This window comes from Symsagittifera roscoffensis, chromosome 3 (assembly GCF_963678635.1).
Source record: "Symsagittifera roscoffensis chromosome 3, txSymRosc1.1, whole genome shotgun sequence".
Lineage (NCBI taxonomy): Eukaryota > Metazoa > Xenacoelomorpha > Acoela > Convolutidae > Symsagittifera > Symsagittifera roscoffensis.
In genome coordinates, this window is record NC_087064.1 from 33,813,747 (window position 1) to 33,831,354 (window position 17,608).

Below are 17,608 nucleotides of genomic sequence, written 5' to 3' on the forward strand. Positions count from 1 at the left end.
TGAAAAATTTTTCAATTAGTTTTTAAAATTCTAATTAAAATACCATAGAAATTAAAATGAAGTCAGAGCGTTCAGGGCTTCGCCTTGAAACGAGCAGTCTTGTTCTCATTTAGCGACTAATAAGTCTTCTCTGCATGTATGTTTTTTCCTTTTCATTATTTTCTGACCCTGATATGAAAAAGAAAATGACTCAATTTCAGGAGCCAATCTAAACTTGCTCAGCATAAAACTGGTAAAAGAAATTTTTCCAAGAAAATCAAACATTTAAATTCGGACAATTAAATCTAAAAAAGAATGCAACACGAAAAGAAGAAGCTATACTGAATTGGCTTTTTGGAAGAATGTACCGTTAATTAAGTTTCGACTGCGCTTAGTTTCACTTCCAGGAGCTTTTTTTTGCTTCCCATGGCATGAAACCTTTTCAAACCGGGTGGGTGGGGCATTTCTAATCCTGATTGGCGACAGAGTTGAAGTTGTTCCGACATGCTTGCCTTCTTGACAGGTACTTTTCGCTGAGCAAATTCTTCCGTTTTGTTTGTCTTTTGCGGAAATTATTCGAAATTACAATCCGGTGCAGATCGAAGATAAGCTCGCAGAACTCAAACACTGTTATGATACTGAGACCGAGCCATAATCCTGAAACGAACTTTATCTTCATGGGGGTAAATTGGGGTTAATTGCTGTCAATATTGGACTGTCCGATCCTAATGAAAACATTTGCTGAAATTTATGGCGCGTTTTGACAGAAACCAGTGTGAGAGCAAAGCTCAAAAGACCTTTAGAAAACTTTGAAGCCACTGTTGATAGCGTGAATTTATTAATACATACATGTCAAATCATTTCGAGCAGGTTTTCATCTAATGGCACAATTTCGAAACAAAAAATATACTCTCTGTAAAGGTGAATCTACGATTTTGCAACCAGGGGGGGGGGGGGGGGCTTTAAAAATAATTCAGAATATTCGGTCGATATTTATTTTTCTAGGCAGACATAAATGAAAACTTCCGTTTTGCCGAAAAAATCTTGCGTATTACATGATAGCTCTCTGTTTTAGATAAGACTGACGCTGAATGCACCACCTTTACAAACTTTCTAATGTGCTTAGATCAAAAGTTGATGTCGTAAATTAAGTTTACTAAAATGGAGAGAAAGACGCTTCACGTAGAGCGGAAATTGAATTAGAAACTGAAGAAGGAGTACACTCAGTCCACTCTTGCGCTCAGAATTCATTTGATAAATTTGTCATTTGTTCTGGGCGGATCTAGGATTTTCTCGAGGGGGGGGGGGGGGGGGGGGGCGGATTTTCAAAAAAATTTCGAACATTTTGACGACCTTTCTTTGTAGTCAACCAAATTGATTTTCCGAGCTCTTCTAAAGCACTATAGAGACCGTAGATAGACCAAATTTTCTGCGCCGGAGGCAAATTTTTGAAAAAACAGGTCAAAAAATCCGTTTTTGGGCATTTTTTGGAAAATTTTGACAAAAAAATCGCGTTTTTTTTGTCGCGCACTCCCCCTCAAAATTAGTATATATTGGCGCCAAAGGCGCCTTTAGAAAGTTTTTAGGGTCGGTCGGTCAAAAATGGATTTCTTAAAAAGTACCAAAGGGGTCGGCAGGGGGTCGAATCCCTGAGAGAGAAAGAGCGTCCCCCCTAAATCCGCCCCTGCATTTGTTCATTTCTCAATTTCCATTTTCTCAACAGGTGCGAGATACAAAAGGCGTTTTTAAGCACTTTTTGAAAATTTTGACCAAAAAATCGCGTTTTTTTGGCGCGCACTACCCCTCAAAATTAGTATATATTGGCGCCAAAGGTGCCTTTAGAAAGTTTTTAGGGTCCGTCACCAAATATGGATATCTCAAAATATTACAAAGAGGGATCCTTTGGGTCGGATGGGGATCGAATCCCTGCGAGATGGGGGGGGGGGGCAGAAAATTAGCCAAAAAAATTGCATGTAATTCTTTACATGTAATTACATGTAATTGCATGCCAAAAAAGTTGCACGGGGTGCAGCAGTGGTTCTCCGGGCAGAGTTGAATGGTCTTGGTCCTTTCCCTTGTGCATAAATTGCCTTAACTAACCAAAGATTTTTATACAAAGTTCTAACAGTCTCTTTCTAAGAAAACTTTTCAAATCATAGCTAACCATCAAGCTGGCTGGAACACCATGAAAAAACTGTAAATGTCAGTTTACCAAGATTTTCAAACTACTCCTACCTAATGCACCGCCAATATTAGACAAAATATGCTCCCAGCCATACTGTGGGGTCTCCTTGACCACCTCGTAAGACAAGTCCTCGAAATAGATCTCCACTCTCAGGAAATTCTTCTGCAGGAAACTCTTCAGTCTGTCATCATTAGTCTCGTAGTCCATACTTTTAAGCAGACTCTCCATAGAAGACAAGATATCCCAACCAGTGCGTGTGGACCCGCCTTTGTTGTCGCCACTCTCCGCCGTGAACGAGTTTTTGGTTCGGTTCTTGCGCTCTTCGTGGTATCTGGCGTTGATTTTCATCTGGACAAAGTCGACTAGTACGTTTTTGACACTGTCTTTAACCAGGCTGCTTTCGTCATTGAGCAATCGTCTGTAGAGGTGGTACATGTATTTCTCACTGGGCCACGTAGATTCAGAAACTAGAAATAACTCTAATTAAACCATTTTTACACCCCAAGGAAACTACTTACAATTGATGAATAAAAACAAAGCACGGTCAATTCAAGTATTCAGCCCCGAACATGTATTACCCGAAGCTCCTCCTAACTTATTTGTAATAATTAGCAGAATTTGTATTGATTATGCTTTGTTCCACTTCCACAGATGTTTTGAAAAACATTCGTTTTTGGCATAAAAGTCTGCATAAAAGACGCTTTCACAGACAATTACTGAGTAGTAATAAGGCGATGACCTAAAATATTTGGAGTTCATTAACTTAACTTGCCTGTTTTTGAGAACAAAGTTTCGGAGCATGCTTGCTGACAACCACAACCAAACAAACTCTCTGTAAAATCCCTGTAAACTTTGTTTCTACATTCAGTCACTGCCTTATCCACGACATTACAGAGACTTCGGTTCTCAACAAGTAGCGACTCGACACATTTACACTCGGACCAAAGTCGGTTCTGGATACATAGTTTGTTACATGCCAGGTACGAGTAGTCGTAAGTTCGGTTTTTACTAGTTGAGTTTGTCTTCATCAGCGATAGTCCCTCGGGCCATTGGTCTCGGCATTGACCGTATCGGTTTTGCATTCGGTATAATTCGCGTTGTCGGACACCGATACTCGTGTGAATACCCGGGGTCAGGGTGATCCCGAGTTCGTCGGGCATCGGCGGTTGTTTTGGCGACTGGATTGAAAGTCGGGCACCGACTCTGGGCGAGAGAAGACCGAGGTAGTTTTCAGTGTCAAGAAACAAAGTCATCTGCAGAGCATGTTGCACGCCTGTAAAAAAAACAAATGGCCGCAAAGAAACACACAACCCAAATCAAACAGAAGAAAAACTTTGATATATCGAAAAATTTACCAAAACTGAAATATTAACAAGCTTAAAATTAAGAATTCGAAAAACTCTGCAGTTGCATTTCGAGGTTGCTCGGAATTGGAATTGCTTGCATCAAAGTTTTTCAGGATTAGACCAATTATGGTCATCAGCAAAAGTTTTTCTGCAACTTCATCCATCAAAAAAATTTTAATGCCTAACCAGCTTGTGAAATGTTTCTTGGCCTGAAGATTTCATTCAGATCATCGTTGAAAGTCCAGCAGTTTCCATAAACGTCATTCTGAAACTCTTTGAACCATTTTGGATCACATGTTTGGCCGTCGAAATTGCACTGGATTATGAAGTCTTGTCTTTGGTGCCCGAGTTCTTTCAATTCCTACAGTCAAATTTAAGCTTTCGATGAATAGTCAAAACAAAAAACCTGAAGATTCAGATGTTAACAAAGACAACTTAGTTCAGTTATTTCAATAAAACACTTATAAGAGAACTCTCTACGAGAGATTCGATCCCTGGACCCTCGAACCAAGAGTCTTTGAAAATGATGTGTCGAATCATTCTTCTTCTTTTGAGTTTTCAATTACTTTAGTTAGCATGTCTTGTTTCCAACTTTATGTTTCAATCAAAATTTACGAAGTGCGCACGTTTACAAATGAAAAGTCACGAATGGCTCGAGCAATCAACATTAAGAAATGCTAAGGTCATTAACAGTCTTTACAATGGGACAATTAGCGAAAAAACGAGTTGTGACCTGTTGGTCGATCATGCCTCCTAATCCCACTACATCTGAGTAGTCTTCGTGAACGGATGAGTGATAGTAAATCTTCCACTCTTTGTTCGTGACTGCCGCCTGCTCCGAGTCTCCGATCAGAGAATGGGAGGAGTCTTCGGTTTCGGTGCAGAAGTGACAGGTGCGCCTGCAGTTCTCCTTCATGAAGCGGTAGTTGTGGCTGCTGCTTTTGCAGTGCCCCATTTTAGCCCACTGCTCACAAGACTGATATTCGTCCCTAAATTGGAAAGCTTAGAACGGAAAATTTAATTAGTTTTCACTGCTCCCTCATATTTCAAATTTTTCATTTTTTATGTACGTTTAGATGATAGTATGACTAAAAAAAAAGATTTTTGGCTGTTAAGCTTTCAAAAAAACAAGTTCAGAATTGTTAATTTGGTCATAACTTTATTGCTCCGATCAATGAAAAAGAGAATTTTGTCTTCGGGTGTATGTTACTTTTTTCCATGCAAAATCAGGTGTCACAAATAATAATCGGAATGGGTCAAGAGGCACATCTTATTAAAACCCTTTTGGTCGCAATTTGAACGAAATTTCCAAACTTGTCCCCGAGTAGAGAAAAACTGGTTTGAAATTTTCAAAATTTGGAGTAAACAGCGTTTGTCAAAAAAATGGTGATTTAGGCTAAATAAATCCTTTTTTTTTACAAAACACATTAGTTTTGGAAGCTTCATTTACGGCTTCCTGGACAAAAAAAAGAAAAAAATTGCCCTCATCACTTTTTGTCTAAAATTACTCCGATATGACTTTTGTTAAAAGTCAAATCTCACTTTTGTTACTTTTTTTTGGTTATCATGGTTCAGCATTATGGTAGCTTGTTTAGAACAAAGTGCAGTAAAATTTGGATCGACCGCAAAAATTTAAGAGAACGAAAAGAATTGCAAAAACGGGAAAGGTATCATCAAATATCCTGTTGCCTGTTGCAATAAGAAAGGCTTTGATATCTTAAGTTTTATTGAAATAGAAGTGGTTTTAAAAAACGTATTTTGAAAAGTAACGCATTAATAGAAACGATTAGCTCAATTGACTGCAAGTTGGAACTATTTGACACCCGAAATAAATAGCCGCTCTCGTAAAAACAACTTAAATATATCTCGCGTTCATTTTCTCGAATTGGCCATTTTGAATCTTTACTGTTCCGACTTTCAAAGAAACTTAGGAATATGTATGCTCGGGGTGGTTTTTTATTCAGACCAATTCTCAAAAATATTTCCCCCGGGGCTCAATTTGTGGATCTTTGTGGTCCCTACTAAGCTATCCTCGTTTGAAGAATGCTGTGAAACGCTCATCAATAGACTAACAGGACTATAAGAACGCTGTGATAATTTGATGCTGAAAAATTAACGCGCGTTATTTACACGTGGTAAATTATCCCGCACCAAAAAACCGTTCCAAATTCAATTGAGGCGGCCTAATTGGTCTTTTTATTTCGATGCACGTTTTTTAAATACAGATTAAAATTTATAGTTTGCAAAAATTCATAACCAAAAACTAGCCGAGACTAGTTTATGGACAGCTAAAACCTTCAAGTCGTTGCGCTGATACGAGCCGTCTTTTTACTTTTACAAAACTTTATCACAAAAAATTTTTTTTTGATTTGAGCTCATCAAAATAATGTTTTTCAACTGGCAAAATAGCTTACTTAAAAATTTGTATTAAAAAAATCACACTAAGCATATTTATATATATATATAAGAGAAAACTTTGTTTATTGTTTATTTTTTTATTTTTAGTTTTGTAAAATTGAAATATATAAAGTTTGACATTTAAAGTACCAAGTGGTTTGTTTTGAGTTTGGTAGCATGTTACCAAGATCAATATGCTCTCAGCTCTAATTGAAAAAAAATATTTTGCCGCTAACTGAATGTTTGCTAAGTGAATGTTATATATATAACATTCAGTTAGCGAACATTCAGTTCAGTTAGGGGCAAAATATTTTTTTTTCAATTAGAGCTGAGGCAAGCATATTGATCTTTGTAACATACAACCAAACTCAAAACAAACCACTTGGTACTTTACATGTCTAACTTTATTTTTTAATTTTATAAAACTAAAAATAAAAAAATAAACAACAAACAAAGTTTTCTCTTTTTTTTCAATCATTTCAGAAAATTCTTCCGAAGACAGTCGGAACATTCAGGGCTTTGCTCTGATGTACGGCAGTCTGGTTTCTGCTGATGAATTTCAACTTTTAAATTTTTTCAACACATATTCGCTACACAATGTGATCTTATTTCTGTGATAAGTCGATCAAATTTATCGTTTTCCTCTGTTCTCGGCCTATTGTGTAACATCGTACTTTTACGCTGGTCTGCGACCATGTGTGAAATTTATCGACCATGATTAAAATGCGATCGGGCCTAAGCTCAGATATGTTCAAACTTTGTTCAAGCTATTTCATGTATGTTATACTTTGTTTGGGGTTATATACAGAGATATTTTCCGCCTCCTGTTTGGGATATTGACACAAGACGTTACTGAAAAATCCGAAAGCAAAGCAATCGGTTCTGTTTTTTTGGCAAAACTTTTTTCGTTTTAGTCCTCTGCAACATCAAAGGCAGAAGCATTAGTTTCACCACCGTTCTCTCGCAACGTAATAAATGACCCGGGCCTAGGTCATGGCTTTACCTTTAGACTTTCAGAGTCCCAAACAGTACCGGTTTGGAACCATCAATCATAGTCCATACGCATGTGTTGAAGTGCAAAAAAAATTGAACATATCTCAACACTTTCTTTAACATAGTCTGATCATAGCCGAACGTTGACCCAAACATTTTTGGGTCATAATAACAAATCCACTGCTGCTACCAGTGGTGGTTTTAAGTGATTTTCCTTGAAGACACTACAAAAAAAATTGATTTGATTGTTTAAAAGTCAAATCAGTTGATCTTTCCGTTCGCCATCTGCTGTGGTTTTTCTTCAAAAAAAAAGAATTCACTTGTAATATCTAAACAATAGTCAGTCGCGTGAGGGCGAATGCGTGGTTGAACCAAGGAACCTTTTTTACTGTAAATAATTTGATGCCAAACTTCTGTTATGAGGCTTGTGATTCTGCTGGAATTCATTTCATTCATTTAATTATTCATACATTTTTCGACATATCGAAAAAAAATTCTAACATAAATTCTGAACAAATTAGATAATAGACCTAAGACTGATCGAGACACATGATCCTACACAAAAGTCCACAAAGCAATAACAGTGACAATTTTACTTGGGTTTTAACACAAGGTGATGCCATTTCGGAATCATTACTTCTTCAGAGAAATTAACGATGGAAACTTTTGCGCAAAATTAATTTTGACCAGGAACCTAAAGCGTTGAAATTTGGTTTGTAACTTTTTTTCAATGATGAGAAACTTTTTTCTTACATGAATTGCATATTTTTTTCTTATAAACTTAAAAAAGCACAAATTAGTTTTTGGCCCCCACCTGTACTCCCACTAAGTTATTATCTTTTTAATTTTTGAAGTTTTTCGATTTTTTTTGGAATTGTTCACTCACTTGACGGATGAACAGGACAGCTGCTCGTTGCCACAGTTCCTCTCGTCCACAGGAGTTTCACAGTCCTGCACCCCATCGCACAGCCAAGACGACAAAATACACCTGGAAAGGGTATGCATGGAGTTATTAAGTTGGAATCAGTAATAGATTTACAAAACTTATTTTCAACAGTTTTAATTCCCTTTTCCTAGCAGCTCCACAACCACCACAACCACTACTTCATATGAGCATTAGTTTTATGGTCTTATGTGTGTAACGAGTGCAATTCTGCCCGAGTGAAAATACTCGCTAGTGCACTGGGCTATTTTGTCTGCCCGTCAACTTTCAAAACAATCGAATTGTATGACCAGAAGTTTTACCGGTAAAAATTTGCACGCAGAGGAAGAAAAGGCCCTGATTCTTAATAGTATTTTTTTAAATAAAAAATCGACAGCACTTGAGAAGGCAAGACAAAAGACGAATGAGAATAGGCACCAACCTACCAGCCGTTCTGCAGCTTTATGTCTTTTTGATTTTTAAGCACCTCCTAAACCTTTCGCTTTTAGTGAGAAACTGTTTTCCATACATTACATAAATCAGCACTATGTATTTTTACTATCATTCAGAAAGTTCTCTGAATAATCTTTCGCACCTGGATTGATCTGAACACATCATTTTGAAGGGTCCATCGCCATTTTTTGATCCAGATAGATCCGGCTGATCGAGTGATCCAGTGTTGTTAGTACTCGTAGTAGCTGCAGGGATGTCGATTGAGGGTTTGTTCGGAGAGCTGAGGGAAGACTCACAACTAATCAAAGACTCGCAGCCCACCTCGTCCAATCCAGATGGACAGTCGATGAAACCATCGCAGATCTGGTATGAGAGAAAAAAATTGAAAACACTTGGAGGCATAAACAGTATAAAAACATGAGTACATAAACGCAGGGCGAATCTACGAAAGGGCAAATTATAGAGCATTTCATGGAGTTTTTAGGTCATTCAGATGAATCTTTACAGCTCTATTGGAAACACTCGAAGAAAAAAACTTCTTCAAAAGAATTTTTTGGCCACATATTGTATAAAAATTGGCTCTGGGACTTTTTCCTGTGTTTGTTTTCACCTTAGTTTCGTCAATGCACGCATATGTATGCCCTGGACACCTCTTTTCATTCGGTTTGCACTCGTGGTTGGCACATGTGATCTTGTCCTCGTCTTCATCGTAGAGACAGTCCCCGTTCCCATCACACATCCATGACTCATCGATGCACCAGGTGCTCAACTGACATTGGATCAGACCCTCCTTCTCACAGTCTATCCTATTCGGACAGTCTTCCTCGTCACTGCCTTGAGGACAGTCTATTAGCCCGTCACATTTCCAGTCCTGAACAAAATTATAGATGAATTAACTTTAACTTTTAGTTTAAAAAACAACGTTTAAGGTTTCAAAAAATTACACTTTTCAAAGAAACTTGTCAAATAAAAACATTTCAAATTCTCTAATTTGTCATCAGTTTTTTAATTGGCGAAGTTAAAAGAAAACAACAAATTACATGTGAGAAAAGACAACATAAAAGTCAGAAGCTGGTCCCCGATATTCTCGGTTAAGCCCTCAGGTAATAATGGAAAATGAAACAGCCAAAATATAGTAAAATATGATCAATGTGAAACGAAGCCGTAAGTAGCTGAATAAATCGACATGCTCGTTCATTGCCTCAAGTACAAAAGGTAGTTGAGTTGATTAAGAAATGGTGCAAAACGAACTGAATACTGACGTGTGCGATGCAGTTGTATCCCTCATCGCACAACAACTCATTCGCCTTACAAGTCTTGTTCTGTTCACAGTGCATCTCATCGAATCCATTGCGACAGTGGTTCCTCCCATCACACAGCCACCAGTTGGGAACCCAGCTCAACAACTCCCCACACCTCAAGTTCACTTTCCCAAAGCCCCCACCTGTCCCGTTCAGTCGCTGCTCCTCCCACAACTCAGCCTTCTCTTGAAGAAACACTGGGTCTTCGTCCTCGCCGTCTGAAATAGCCCAAAGAAAAATCATACAATTTCATTCAACATTGTTTTTACGTATAATATTAAAAACATTTTATTTAAATGAGAAGTTGTTGGATTGAAACTGTTATGTATTAGTGTACCTAAAGTATTTTATTCGTTTAAGTATACTCAGCGGCGGATGTAGGATTTTCTCGAGGGGGCGGATTTTTTTTTTTAAAAGAAAAATTTGTTTACTTTATTTCAGTCGACCAAATTGATTTTCTTAGCACCATTTCTCTGATTACAAAATCAATATAAAGAATCTATTAGGCATTTTCTGGCACTTTTTGCAAAATTTTGACCCAAAAGTTGCGTTTTTCGGCGCGCAATCCGCCTCAAAATTATTATATATTGGCGACATAGGCAACTTTAGAAAAAATTTCAGTCGGTCAGAAAAAAATGGATCTCTTATAATAGTATCAATAGTGGGCAGAGGGTCGAAACCCTGAGAGTGGGACACTAGTTTATAAAATTGAATATTATATGCATATATAGGAAAACTAAACACGCCTAACACGTTTACTGTTATGTTAGGTCTGGTTGCCTATTAAGAAAATCAAAAAACTTACCTCGATTCAAATCGAAATTATTTATTTTGCCGATTACGCTTTGATAAGACGAAATAGATCACTCAGTAGTTGTCACAAATTGGTCAAGCTCCCCCCCCCCCATCAGGGATTCGACCCCCTGCCGACCCAAAGGGTCCCCCTTTGCACTATTTTGAGATATCCATTTTTGGCTGACTGACCCTAAAAACTTTCTAAAGGCGCCTTTGGCGCCAATATATACTAATTTTGAGGGGGAGTGCGCGCCAAAAGAAACGCGACTTTTTGGTCAAAACTTTCCAAAAAGTGCCTAAAAACGCCTTTTGAAAATCCGCACCCCCTCGAGAAAATCCTAGATCCCCCCTGGATGTAACCACTTCTGTATCTCCCACCTGTTGAGAAAATGAAAATTGAGAAATGAACAAATGCAGGGGCCGATTTAGGGGGGAGGGGGGGGGCGACGCCTTTCCTCTCTCAGGGGTTCGACCCCCTGCCGACCCAAAGGGTCCCCCTTTGCACTATTTTGAGATATCCATTTTTGGCTGACTGAACCTAAAAACTTTCTAAAGGCGCCTTTGGCGCCATTATACCCTAATTTTAAGGGGGAAGCACGCGCCGAAAAAACGCAATCTTTTGGTCAAAATTTCCTAAAAATGCCTAAAAACGACTGTTTCGGCCTGCTTTTTCAAAACTTTGCCTGCGGCGCAGAATTTTTGGCCAAAACAGGGTCTTTTTAGTGCTTTGGGAAACCTACATTTTTTTTTAAATCCGACCCGCCCCCTCAAAAAAACCCCAACTCTGCCCCTGCCCCGGGCAACAATATTGCACCATTTCTTTGAAAGTAGGAACAACACACTGCTCGTAACATTACAAAACTCAGAATGTCCCAAGTAGGCTTTAACGTCGATGAAAAAAAAATCGGTTATAAAATTTGTTTAAAGGTGTGCAAAGAAAGTGAAATTTAAAAAACATATATAATTAACTTTGTTCTACCACGCAATGTATTATTCGGCTAGTAATTTGATGATAATGTTACTTTGTCGTCTTCAATTCAGCTTAGAGTGATTTCATTTGACGCTCAAGCAAAATTATGACAAACATTTATGACACCCGTTTTTCTCCATACCAATTTGATTTTAACTAGTCTTTTTGATGGAAGTTTTGTATCTTTTGTGCTTTTGTTGCCCTGAGCTCAAGTCAATTTTTTTAGTTGTGACATTTTTGGTAAGTCCCTTTCAAGCCATATCGGCCATGTTGGGGCGATATACTTCATGCTATATCTCCCCAAATTTTCAATCAACCAGAATCGTCAGACTCTACTTCGCTACAAATGAATAGTTAAATCAAAATTTTGCTCGCAGAAACTGAATTTTAGCAGTACAGCCACACGTTTGCAGCTAATCATGCAGATATTGGAAAGTTTTTTTGTCCAGTTTTTTTAATTTTTAAAAATCGGTATCAACTTTCTTACATCAACGTCTGAAATCCGGCAATATTTGAAAGTTTATTTGTCTCTTAATTGCTATTGGTTTTATTATTTTGAAACTTTTCTCATTTTTTGAGATTTTTGCAATGCTTTATTATTATAGGCTGAAATTAGTTTCCACAATGCGGTCTCTCCGTCCTAAGTTACGCCACCCTTTTAACACGTAAGCGAAGATTGAATCCGGTTTATATTCAATCCAGTCTTACTTGAAGCGGCGTGCGGTCAAAAGTAGACAACTTTTTTTATCATACCAGTCAAAAAATACACAAGTATCATATGAACCAATCAGAATTGAGAACAGAAAACAAACTCAGGAAATAAATAAAAATTATTAATTTTTTCCTAAGTTTGCTTTTTGTTCTCGACTCTGATTGGTTAATATAGTAGGTGTCTAACTTTTGACGTGTTTAATTTATGACTTGTTTGCTTTTTGCAACGTAGCCAATTGAGGCATAAAGTTAATCTATGCTAATTATATCACTTAATTCTTCCAATAACATGTGGGGCAGGGTTACAAAATAAATCAAAATGTTTTTAAAATATATTTTTTTAATGTTTTAAACTATTGTCAAAATCGAACACTAATCCATAGACGTTAAAGAAAATTCAGAACCTTTGCTTTGATACTAGCAGTCTTGTTTTACGCTTACAACTCATATTTAACTGATTAAAAAATCTGTCTTAACAGTTTGAACTTTACGCTGCATCTTCAGAGTAGAATCGGCTATAATTTTTTTAGAGCAGAATACTTTTTGATCAAAATCAATTTGACAAAAAGGAGGTACTTAACAATTACCCTACCCCTTTTGAGAAAGGGCAATTGTTAATTAGGTTAAATTATCAAATTTCCGACCAATCAGAATGCAGCAAAATTCGCATGTAAATAAAATGTTCTAGTGGTAATTTACAGCTTATATTTAAAGAGGCGGCAACTCTTTGATAGCTACGATAGGGAGGGTAATTTCTTATCAGATCTGAGAAACGACAAGGTTATTGTTCCGACTTTTGAAGAAAGTGAGTAATATATATGCTCGGGGTGTTTTTTCTAACCAGACCACTTTTACAAAACTCTGCTCCCTCGAGGGATGGATCTTTTGATCTGCCAGTCGAGTGGGCACACCACTATAGTAACCTGCCATAAGTTTGTCTAAAGCTACTGGTTTTATTATCCCGCACTAGAAAAATCATTTCAAAATGAATTGAGGCAGCTAGTTGGTTTTTGATAATATTTTTGATATTATCAGCCTAAATCTCTTAGTTTTACCAATATTTAACTTATCAAAAACTATCCGAGACCAACTAAAGGGCAGTCGGACCATTCAGGGCTTTGTGCTGATACGAGCAGCAGTTCTGCTTAGCCTTTATCCGTAAATATCAAAATCTCTGCTCGGCCCAAAAGATTGAAGAAGGAATAAGTCAAAAATAACGTAAGACGTTTAAAAAAGCATGGCAAATTGAAGTTATGAAGCCTCTCAAAAATAAGACGTACATTATCTCATTCGACGAAGATATTCATCTTCATTTTCACTTCAAGTTTCGCCTGATTATAAACATTTTTCAGCAAATAACAACTGAAGAGCTTAGTAAAATGATTTGAAGCGTTTTATAAAACCAATTAACCCCCAATATATGTTACAAATAGCATGTTTCAGACCCAAATAATTCTCCTTTCGGCGTGTCAAAACAAAACAACCGACATTTGAAAGCAACTTTCCATTGCGGAAACTATGTGCAGTTAACATAAACAATAAGCAAAGTCGCCGTAAATGATTTGTATTTATGTGTTTTGCATTCAACGCCTTGTTTTCTGGACCATAAAATCTCATATCAAAAACACACCGAAGCGAAGCGTAAACCAACAAAACGATAAAAGCATCCTCAATCAACCACGAAATGGTAAAAAGTGACATAATTGCTTTAGATTGTTTTGGATCTTTGAAAATTTAAGTACAATTTTTTTCAACGCCTTTCAAAACACCTTTTCAACTCATTTTCAACTCCTAGAAATTTTCAAAATTTTTTGACTGTCATTTTCATTTTGATCCACTAGCATGTTTTGATTAAAACCGATCAAAAATTATTTTTTTTTATTCCACTGGAAAATTTCGAACTTAAGTTTTTTTACATTTCAAGCGCTCTCTGTTCCGATTCTTCTCATTCTGATGTACAGGAGCGAATTTTGATATTTTTAGTGAAATGAATTAAGAAGAAGTTTAGAAACGTTTTCTGAGATCCAAAAAACACAATGATTTTAGAGAGCTCTTTCTTTTGATTAGCAAATAAAAAAGGCAGGCCTTAAATTTAATTGAATTTAATTTCAGACAAACTGTTGCATGTTAGTGTACCACTTGCGATATGTCAGTTTACGACCGGATAAGTTTGTGCAGATCTTTAGTTCAGTATTAGCCCTTGTCTCAGTTTCCGTAGTCTAAATAGATATGAGGAACCACTGATAGAATCGAAGTTAGGTTGACATCAGTTCAATTTCTTTCCCTCTATAAAGCAATCTAATTTGATTAAGTGACCAGAGTACCAAAATTTAATACGAATTAGGTTTAATCTTGGATAAGGATTGGTAGGTACTAAATATTTTACAATTAAATAATCTAAAAAAGCTGAAAAATGTTTTAAATATAATTCATAATCAATATGTACAGAAGCCTTTGTAAAAGATAGGCATTTGAAAATAACAGCTGCCAAAAACCACATTCTAGATGTTAATTTTTTTGTGAAACTTTAAAAAGGAAAAACACAATTTATTTTTGTGAAAGAGCGCAAAAATTTTAATAGCAAGCTCAGAAAAACGATTGAAACGTAAAGTAACAAACTTCGTATAAAATTTTGAATTCACTGAAAGTTTCGTCTTGGATAAGGAGGTTAGATCTGTTTAAAAGCATATAGTTTTTGAGTATTGGATTCGCTGCTCTAAATTTTTCGGTTTCCTTAGAAGGTCAACGTTTTTTGTTCGCCTTAATTAGTGTATTTTTGAAAAGAATGGATAGAAAAGAGACGCTCATAATAACGAAGAGTCTAAATCCTAAAAACTCCGGTTTTGTACTTAAACAAAAAAATTCCTTCATGCAAAATTTTCCAAGAATAATTGAGTTTAAAAATGTGGGTTCAAGCTCCGATGATATCATTTTTGTTATATGAACTTCTCAAAACTGATACCTAATTTTTTGAAAGCTTTTTGTCTATAAACTATTCAAAGCTTGAACGAAGCTCAATTGTTTCAGGCGAGCTGACTGTATATCTCAATTTTGCGCCTTTTTTATAGAGTTTGAACGATATGAATTTTATTTGTTATTAGATTTTAAACAGATGTTGCTAATAAATCTCAAATCTCGGAACAGGAAAACTTGTTTTCCAATTTTGATTGTTTCATTTATTGTCATTCGGATAAAAAATCTATCCCTCCTGAGTTTTTGTTCTTTTTTCATATTTTCGAACACTTTTATTTACTGTAAAAATTTGAGAACTAATTTGAGGGATAAAAACGAAGCTGGACTTTTGATAAATCATTAAATTGATCTTAATATTTTTTTTTACTATTTTTGAATGTATTAATCTTTTTTCGTCATGTACAAACTCTTGTGATTTATGCGTCTGGCAGTTCTTATCAGCTCTATATATACCTAGGATTAGCTTTTTTTCACGTGCAAATAAGCCACCACAGTGATATGATAGGAAGGTGATCGCTCGACTAGCATAAAGCTAGACTAGCAAAAAGTTCGACTAGCATTAAAGTTTGAAAACATGAAAATGTATCGACTAACACGATTTTGGTAGCTTCTTTATTTCTCTAAAAAAAACAAAAGAACAAAAATAAATTTGAAAAATAAATTTGAACAAAAATTTAAAATCAATTTGAAATGCTGATTTCTGAGAAATAAAATATTGAAAAACTATGCAAGCAACAAAAGTAAACGAAATTTATTATCAGATAAACTGTGACAGGCCACATCCCGATCTGTAATGACTTCAACCGATCATTGGTTGCCGCTCAAATTGAAGATTGAGTGCAGAAAATAAATTTTTTTATACTTTTGTGTATATAATGATTTAATTTTAACAAAAAAGAAATTTTGTTTCAGTTTTATGCTAATGGATACGAGTTATAAGTTAAAAACTTTTTTTTGCTATCGATTTTTATGCTAATCCATACACAGCCTACTAGGAAGCCCCAGAATCAATCACTTGGCTAATGTCTTTTCTTTTTAATCACTTTGTTTCTTTAGAATAGAACCATTTCAGAAAACTTATAACATCATCTGATGTGTCATATATTCGACTTGTTTGAAAAATAAAAGAAGAGACCTCAAGGAAGTATCTATTTCTTTGACTAGTTTGGCACCTCTAGCTAATCAAATCGCAAGATGTTCTCATAAGTTGCGATCAGTTCTCCTGAGGCTGGAATATCTTTTAATACAATAGAGTAGTTTTCTTCGAACTTTGAGGCGTCAGGCGTTTTTTATGGAAAAAATTGCAGATTAATTTCAAAAAATTTTAAAAGTGAGGACAGAATGCGAGCACAACTTTTGTTGACCCTGCTCATTTCTGAGAAACACAAAATTGAGAAATTAAGCAGCCAACAGAAGCAAACAAAATTCATCGTCAGATAAACTTAAACTGTGATAGGTCACATCCTGATCTGTAATGATTTGAACCTATCATTGATTGACACGCAAATTGTGAAGTGTGTGCAGAAATTTGACAAACCCAGAGCATTTAATAAACCTATAAGCCAAAATAGATAACTGTACACAGCGCCTTTTGCTCAAACTTTCGTAAAATTCTGAAAAAAAATTGGCAAAAAATAGATAAAAATCTGTTAATAGATATTTTAGAAAAATTGATTCATTTTTGCCTGCTCCATATTATTTTTGCTGCTTTTATCAATCATATCAATCTCAATATTTAATAAGAAATTATCCTTTCAATTTTATCATTAGAAAGGTATACCGAATAGACCCTCAAAAGTTTGCAGAAAAATAATAACTGGTTGCAACAAGTTCGAAAAACAGTTTTTTGAAGCATAGTTTTTTGAAAAAAAATCATTGCACAAAAAGAATTTTTTTTGAACATTTTTGGAGAGCGAGCTGCGGCAGAATGAAAGGGGACAGAGCTGTTGAAAATTTTTGACCGACTCTGTTTTTGGTTTATCTGAATTTCAGGAAATCAATAACGCCTGCAATGCTGTGGGCAGAGTGTCAAAATTTTTCAGTCTGACGCCTTTCAAGTATTTTTACTCAAGCGAAGAGAAATCAACTGTTTATATTCATGCGGCGACAACTCTTAACAGGCGACAATCCATAACAGGCGACAATTTGTAACAGGCGACAATTCATAACAGGTGAAAATTCGTAATAGTAGATTAAGCGGGAACACTGATTCACATGCAGTATTCCTCTCGTGCGGCTGTAAGCGTAGCTGAGAAAGCGTGTTCTACTTTTCATTGCCTTGTTACGAATTGTAGCTGATTAAGAAATATCGCTTGCTATAAATTGTCGCCTGTTACGAATCGTCGCCCTACAGTTCATATTTTCTGTTGTTCTGCATATATGGATGTTTTCAAGGTCCAAAAAAAGGAGACTACTTTTCACTGCCTTGTAACGAACTGTCGCTGCTTAAGAATTATCGCTGGTTGTTGCCTGTTATGGATTGTCACCCTTCATTTTTTTAAATTCTTTTGCATATATGGATGTTTTCAAGTTCCAAAACAGAGGAGACCATTTTCGAAAAAACCGTTTTTCTAGCATCTTTTC

General features: G+C 36.1%; 1 protein-coding gene across 1 annotated transcript in view; it reads right to left on the reverse strand.

Annotated features, from left to right (window-relative positions):
• Nucleotides 1-277: 277 nt before the first annotated feature.
• LOC134842379 (uncharacterized) overlaps nt 278-17,608 on the reverse strand; it is a 52,232-nt gene continuing 34,901 nt past the window's right edge. The window contains exons 6-14 of the mRNA XM_063858687.1: nt 9,538-9,794; nt 8,886-9,146; nt 8,418-8,638; nt 7,787-7,888; nt 4,244-4,499; nt 3,697-3,871; nt 2,937-3,437; nt 2,215-2,631; nt 278-636 (exon numbers count right to left, since the gene is read on the reverse strand). Coding sequence (XP_063714757.1) covers nt 446-636; nt 2,215-2,631; nt 2,937-3,437; nt 3,697-3,871; nt 4,244-4,499; nt 7,787-7,888; nt 8,418-8,638; nt 8,886-9,146; nt 9,538-9,794 — 2,381 coding nt within the window. The 3' untranslated portion in view covers nt 278-445. The remainder of the gene's footprint in view (nt 637-2,214; nt 2,632-2,936; nt 3,438-3,696; nt 3,872-4,243; nt 4,500-7,786; nt 7,889-8,417; nt 8,639-8,885; nt 9,147-9,537; nt 9,795-17,608) is intronic.